This window comes from Octopus sinensis, linkage group LG4 (genome assembly GCF_006345805.1).
Source record: "Octopus sinensis linkage group LG4, ASM634580v1, whole genome shotgun sequence".
Taxonomy (NCBI): Eukaryota; Metazoa; Mollusca; class Cephalopoda; order Octopoda; family Octopodidae; genus Octopus; species Octopus sinensis.
The window spans coordinates 83224403-83232370 of record NC_043000.1 but is presented as its reverse complement, the minus strand read 5'-3'; the positions used below and the strand labels follow the sequence as shown (position 1 = coordinate 83232370).

Here is a 7968-nt window from a genome sequence, read left to right as displayed (position 1 = left end):
GTGGACCCCTATCCCTACTCAAAATTCTTCACTGTACTCATCACCAACCTTCACGTTACTGACAGCATCCCTGTGCATGGCTTGCACAGCTCTCACTAACCATTCATCTATCCCTAGTTTCCTCATTGACCACCAGATAAGGGATCGGGGGACCCTGTCAAAGGCTTTCTCCATGTCAACAAAAAGCCAGATACAGAGGTTTATCTTTGGCTATGTATTTTTCTTGCAGCTGCCTTACCAGAAATATAGCATCAGTGGTGTTTTTTCCCTGGCACAAACCCCAACTGCATCTCATCTAAACTAACTATTTCCCCAATTAGTTGGGCTATGACCATCTCCATGACCTTCATTACCTGATCCAACAACTTGATACCTCTGTAATTATTTGTATCTAAAGTGTCACCTTTACCTTTGTAGCAGTTGACTATGGTGCTGCTACACCAGTCATTGGGTATGATTCCTTCATGTATCACCTGGTAAACTATACAGGTGACTAGGCTATAGCTGACACCGCCAGATATTTTGAGCATCTCGGTGGTGATTCCTGATAGGCCAGGAGTTTTCCCTGTCATCATATCTTTAATTGCTTTATCTACCAAGGTACTGTCAATTCGGATAGCTGGTTCCTCTGTTGGGTCGACATTCGGCAGACTTTCTTTCTCCCATTCAGTCTCCTTATTGAGCAACCTTTCATAGTGGTGTCTCCAAACCTCTCTCTTTGCAGCCTCATTTAATGCAAGTGAACCATCATCTATGCGGAGACATTTCTCTCCTACATCACAATTCTCTCTCACACACTGTCTTGCAACACAAAATACCTCAAGTCTTTGGTCCTCACAGCAGAGCACATTGGCAAATTTTTTCTTATCTGCTTCCCCTCTGGCTAAATAAACCTGTCTCCTAGCTTCCCTTCTGGCAGTCTGATGCAATTCCTTGCTACCACCATTCTTCCAGTCCTTCCAAGCCTGTTTCTTTTCTCTAATAGCCCTGTCTACAACATTGTTCCACCACCACGTTACCTTGGGTCGAGAGGGGACTTTGCACCTCAGCAGGTTGTCCCATAGAAACCTCTAGTTGTCTTCTACATCATGTGATGCTATATCCCCTTCTATTTCGTCAAAGGCTTCGAGTAATACATCTCTAAATCTCTGTCCATTCGCTGGATCTTTAAGCTTCCAGACCTTTCTCCTCCATGCTGGTTGTCTTCTGGGCATCCCTTTAGCCCTGATCCTGAAGTCGCTAACTACTAGTTGTGTTGTGGGGTACATTCTTTGCCTGGGAAGGTTTTGGCATTTATAAGCAGCCATCTTTCCCTTTTTCTGGCGAGGATGTAGTCAATTTGGCTAGTGTGTCTGCCAGAATGGTAGGTGACTAGGTGACTGGCAGGTTTCCTGAAGTTAGCATTGAAAACCATAAGATCATTTGCATTGCAGGATTCCAGTAGCCTAGTTCCCCCCTCATTGCAGGAACCAAAACCATAGCCTCCATGTACGCCATGGAAGCCCCCTGCATGTTGTCCAACACGTCCATTGAAGTCACCAGCCACAAAGAGAAGGTCCCTGTCATTTGTCAACGAGGTAGTCTGCAAGAGAGTGTCATAAAGTCGAACGAAAATAAGGGATTTGCAGCATATTAGGAAGTTAGCGTTCTTGATTTCACGCAAAAAAAAAATCAGATTTTTATCTTTTTTCTGTAGTGAAAATCATATGGGTGAAAAGATCAATGGGGGTGGGGGTAAAATTTCTGAGGCTTCAACCTCACCCAACCCCGTTTTTCGGACCCCCAAAATGGTTTTGTTGCACATTAGGAGGTCACAAGAATTCATTCAACAAAAACAAAAAAATTTCCAAAGATTCCAGGAGGGGGGGGTCCCCCCTTGCCCTACCCCACTTTTCTCCTAACCAAAATAAGGGATTTGCAGCATATTAGGGGGTCAGGGTACTTGATTCCATGCAAAAAATCCAAGTTTTTTCTTTTTTCTTAGTGAAAATCGTGCAGGTGTTAATCTAAAAATTTACTCTTTGTTTTTCTTTCTCACCATTGCTAGACAGGTGACTTAACTCATATTAGCAAACTTACAGATTTCACCAATGTGGAAATTGGTAAAAGTTATGGTTGAAAATCGATTTTTACCACTATCCACATGTACTTCAGGGAAAATAAGTTGACAAAAACACAGCCATGATCGTGACCAATGTCCTAAAATTGAAGCAACATTTGTGAACGTGCATAAATTACATTTACGCACGCACACACACACACACACACATACAGCCTACCTTTTACAGATAAATAGATAAATAAGTGATTTGAAATAAATGTATTTTAATTTTTGTGTGAGAAAGTATATATAATCTGATTATAAAATATAGTGTCTTCCAAAAACATCCTAAATTTGAAGACTGCATCTCATGTTTAAGAAAAAAAACATTTTACATTTATGGTTGAAAATCGATTTTTCCGCTATCCGCAGGTGCCTCAGGAAAGATAAGTTGACAAAACCTAGCTAGGATTGTGACGAATGTCCTCCTAAAATTGGAGCGACATGTGTGCTAATTTGTAAACGTGCATAAATTATATTCACGTACACACACCCACACACATCCTGCCTTTTATATATACAGATAAAGACACACACACACACATATATATATATACACACACACAATGTAGTTTTGCAGCGTAATATGACAAAGTTTGCTTTAATGCAGTTGTTTAGGTTAAATGTTAAAACACAAACAATTAATATATAGAAAATTTCAAGTAAGTCTGATATCTTTATGTATTTCAGTTAAAAGAAAAGTACTTCCCAGAGTTGAAGTTGCAGTAAAAGACTTGTAGGAACTTTAAGAAAATGCCAAAAAAGAAGAAGAAACGGGAGAAAGTGGATGATGGGTTAACACTAGCCCAGAGAATAGAGTTGAAGAAAAAACAGAAAGAAGAAAATGTAAATAACAGTTTTTGAATATTTTTTCATTTTATTTTTGGTGTATTTAAAAAATATCATTTACAACAAATATAATTGTTTGGATTTTATGTGCACACTGTTGCAGCTTGTGCTTATAATAGTCAAAGCCTATTCAACATCATTCTAGGGTCTGAAGAATATATTTATTGAATATATTTATTTTTATTACTTTATTAGCCTCCAGTTAAAGAGGAAGCTAAGCCAGAGGTTGCTAGCACCAGTGCTGCAGAGGGAAAAGAGGAAAAGGATGATGGCAACAAATCTCAACCAATAAATGATGACAGTCCAGCTAAAGAAGACCAAACAAATAAGCAAGAAGAAGAGAAAATGCCACAACAAAACCTAGAAGCAAACAGAAACAGATCTGTTGATGCAAGTCACTTACAGATGTACCAAGAACAAGTTCAGAACCCATTTTGCAAGTATGTATCATTCAGATTAATCAATATTTTATGAATTACATTGGGATTCCTTAATATAATACCTATTATTATTACTAGGAATCCCAATTATTAAGGACAAGAGATGCATTTTTTTTATTACATTTCAAAAAACTTGCTCAGAAACTATGAAAATGTTTTATGCAATAAAATGTGTGTATGTGTAGTGTATGTGTGTGTGCATGCATGTGTGTGTGAATGTTTGTGCATGTGCATGTGTATGCATGTAGCTAATCCTCCAAGAAAACCGGTAAAAAATGGCAAAGATGGCAAGCAAGAGTTGGTGCTGGAAAGCATGCTTGTTGTTGCATCTTTGAGATTTTCTTCAAATTTTCTCTTTTTTTTTTATTTCTAAAATGTTGGTTCTGATGGTAATAGAGCTATGCCAGTTGGTATGGTTCTGGGCTTTAGTTTTCCACAATTTTGTCTCAATTTTAAGATCTTGCCTTCAGTAAAAAAAAAAAAAAAGAACATACAGGGTGCAATGGGTAAATTTTTCCATTTTATATTTTCAATTTTTGTGCATGCACAGTGTTTGCTTTTGATTTTGTCGACTACACAGTATGATAGGGTCAGATGGGCACTGTCTGTGAGAAAAACAGCACCATGATACAATTCGATCTGCCAGAAATTTGGAAATGACATACTGTACTGCTTGGCATTCACACTGGAAGCTCCATTACAAACATTTCAAAGTATTTAGGTATCAATCAGAGGACAGTGCAATCTGAGGAAATGTACTGAGAATGATAAAAATCAAACATCCAGTCAACATCATGGTGTTTAGAGTGATCACTACTGATGACAATGTTATGCCTCCATTGATCTTTCCACTCAGCCTCAGACTCAATACAGAATCCTACATCAAGTGCCTGGAGGAGGTAGTGCTGCCCTGGGTCAAGAAGGTGCCTGCTGGAAGACCTCATGTCTGGCAACAGGACTCTGCACCATGCCACACAAGTAGGAGAACTCAGTCATGGCTATCAGACAATTTCTGCAACCACATAACCCCTAACATCTGGCTACCCTAACTCCCCAGACTATAACCCCACAGTTGAGTGAGAGACCAACAAAACTCCTTGTAACACCAAAGATTAACTGAAGGCAAGGATTACAGCAGCATTCACCAACTTAAACAAGGGGACCTCCCAGAAGAGTTGCAAGAGATTCTGAAGTCGTCTGGAGGCCATGGTTGAAACCAATGACAATTTTATTGAATTAATTTACTCTTCAATATTTCAAGACATATTTATGTAATTTTGGTAAATATATCTGTTAAAATGAGATGTCAGTGTTATTTTCATTTTCGCATAATTTAGGCGACAATTTATTCACCACACCCTGTAAATATATATATATGATAGATCGTTAGCCACTGCACACATTTCTCTCCTTGTTTTTTCTGTAGAAGAGTGTAGGCTCGAAACGTAAAAGACTTTTTCTATTCCTGAGCATTATACTAATACATCTGTTTGTTTTGTATACCACCTGTCTTCGTCTTTTGTTGTTTTCATAAACTCTCCCTATATATATATATATATATATATATATATATTATATATATATATATTTGTAGTCTTTTCCTGATGGCTAATTCACTGAAGAGAGTTTTATGAACAAATCATTCTTCCTTTATTCTAATCACATGATCTAATTGTTGTGTCTACTATTGTTTGATGTTTAAGACACTACAGAGCTTTTGTAGTTATAAATGTGTGTACACACAAACATCTCGCCCACTTTTCTAAATGTGAGTGGAATGTAAGTCCTGAAGAATAAAACCTGCTCTTCATCTTCTCTCATACATGAAGTTCTCTTCTCCATGCATAAACCCTCCATCCTATTGGGGTTTGTTGTCTTGTGAGTGGCATGGCAACCTCACTAGTGCTGGCATCATAAAAAAGCACCCAGTGCATGCTGTAAAGTTTCTGGCATTAGGAAGTATATCCAGCCAAAGAAATCGTGCCAAAGCAGACACTGGAGCCTGATGCAGCCCTTGGACTCATCAGATCCTGTTAAACCAGAGAGAGAATAGAAAAAGCTTTCGTGGCTAACGGTCAATCTTGGTGGCTATATATACAAGTGTGGTTAAGAAGGTTGCTTTGCAGCCACATTTTGCAGGTTCTATCTCACTGGATGGCATCTTGGGCAAGTGTTTTTGATATAGTCCCAGGCTGACCTAAGCCTTGTGTGAGTGGATTTAGTAGACACACATATGTATGTGCGAGTGTGTATGGCTGTGTCTCCTTGTCTTGACATTGTTTGATTATTGTAGATGAATATCCATCATTTTCGATATTCTGCAAAACATATGGGGAAATCAGTGGCATAGCTAATAGGGGAGGAAGGGGAGTGACCCTCCCATGACCACTATAAGCACATTTTACAAAATTGGCACTGTTTCAACAATTTTTTAAACTCTTTAGTTACCTATATCAGTAGTAAGTTTCACACATAATAATGTTGTCAATGAAACATGAAATTAATGAATGAAGAATACAATTACATATATTATAACTTATGCAATACTTCATATAATATAAGAGAAAGGAGTTAAAAATTGTTTGGTATGTGTCACAATATTTTTTTTTTTATGAGCTCACTACTCCTAACTTTAGCACCTGGTTATACCTTTGGATACAATGTAATGTTAGTGAACAGTGCTTGAAGCAATGTTGAAAGAATTATGTATTACTTCTTATATTGATTTATTGAAGAGCTAAACAAAAATGAACAAATTAGATGTTAATACAATTTACAAGCATTTTTTGAAAGCATAGATTTTGTTTCAAATAAAATGTATCAGATTTCCAATGTTTCCCAACAGGCAAAAATCTATAAGAAATGAAGACCAGAAAAATGTCTATTTTGATATTCCTCAAAAATCAAGCAACAAGAAATCTGTAAGTATTTGTATATATATATATATATATTGTTACCTGTTTAAGTCATTAGACTGCAGCCATGTTAGGGAACCACCTGGAAGAAATTTTAGTTGAATGAATTGACCCTAGTGCTTAAGTTTTTAAGCCTGGTACTTATTCTAACAATCTCTTTTTTGAATAGCTAAGTTACGAGGCTGTAAACAGACCAAAACTGGTTGCCAAGTGGTAATGATGTGAGTCAAATACAGACACACATATTTATGTATATACACACACCACAGATTTTTTTCATTTTCTGTCTATCAAATCCTTGACTCAAGGCTATAGTAGAAGACACTTGCCCAAGGTACATGTCACAGAGTGGGACTGAACCTGGAACCATGTGGTTGAGAAGCAAACTTCTTACCACACAGCCATGTCTGCGCCTTTAAAAAGTTTTCCAAATTGAATGGAAGATTGTTAGGTAAAATACTTTGTACTTTGTAGAAGGATGGTGGCTAGATAGAGGTATTAGTGATTGCATTCAGGCAAGTTTGATTTGTGATGTTGGAGAATTCATAGACAGTGGAGTCTGGTTAAAACTAACGGTTGCTTATAATCATCACGATTGGTTAAAGGACTTTATCACTGACTATTAGGCCCAATGGATATACTTGAGACATTGCTGCATTATTGTTTTTTCCATTTGGTGTGCATATTAAGATTTGTTGATCATCTAGTGTCTTAATAGGTGACTACAGACATTTGTGTCAAGAGATATTGATATAAGAGTTGAGAAATAATGGATTCGAACAGTTGTACTTGGTCAGGTACTCCCCAAAATTTAACATTAACAATTATCTTTCCAAGTCATAGGCCATATAATAACCAAAATTCTAACAACACAGTATGTTTAGTGCCAGAGTAACCTAATTATTACCTGTAGTTTCAAGTTGATTCTTAATACATCTTTACTCACCAGTGAAAATTAAAAACTTCTCAAACATAAAAATTTTAAGATATCATTTCCTTGTAAGAATTTAAATTTGATAAAAAGAAAATTGATATGTCTGAAAGGCTGAAGTATACAGGTTACAAAATTAATATGAAAGCACAGTGTTTAAAAGACTAAAATGTAAATGCTAGTAATTGTTGTATACTTAACTAAGAGTTAATTATTAATCAAACGAAGATTGTTTGTGCATTTATAAAATGTGCACACTGGATCAATGTCACTTGAAATTAATACCACTCAAATTTCACTGTTACTGAATATAAGAAAGAGATATTGAGTTCCATATTGCTCGATGTAAATTCAAGGGAAGTATTGAAGTCATTTTTTTTTATTTAGCACATCTAGTAAAGGTCAACCTTTCATTCAGTAATACACATTAAAAAATGACTTCTACTCATTTTAACTAATAAACTGTGTACATCTTACACATTTAATACATCTATCTTTCTTCCACTCTACATTCTTTACTAATGATGTGTTTCATTCCCTACAATTTTTATTAAACACATACCCAATTCTTCCAGACACTCCACACTTAATATCTCCATTATTCACAACTGAAATCATTCAGTTCCTTCTACACAATCTTGTCCAGGCTTGTGCCTGAAGAAGGCATATCAATGGTCCAATAAAAATGAGGGATGCCTCAGTAAATAAAAGAGGTAGTATGTATAACATTGA

At 36.5% G+C, this 7968-nt stretch overlaps 1 protein-coding gene across 1 annotated transcript in view; it reads left to right on the top strand.

Annotated features, from left to right (window-relative positions):
- The window catches only part of LOC115210772 (protein MNN4-like), a 55878-nt gene that overhangs the window by 45360 nt on the left and 2550 nt on the right, over positions 1-7968 (top strand). Inside the window, exons 2-4 of the mRNA XM_029779492.2 lie at positions 2792-2947; positions 3146-3390; positions 6236-6311. Of these exons, the coding sequence (XP_029635352.1) occupies positions 2855-2947; positions 3146-3390; positions 6236-6311 (414 nt within the window). The 5' untranslated portion in view covers positions 2792-2854. The remainder of the gene's footprint in view (positions 1-2791; positions 2948-3145; positions 3391-6235; positions 6312-7968) is intronic.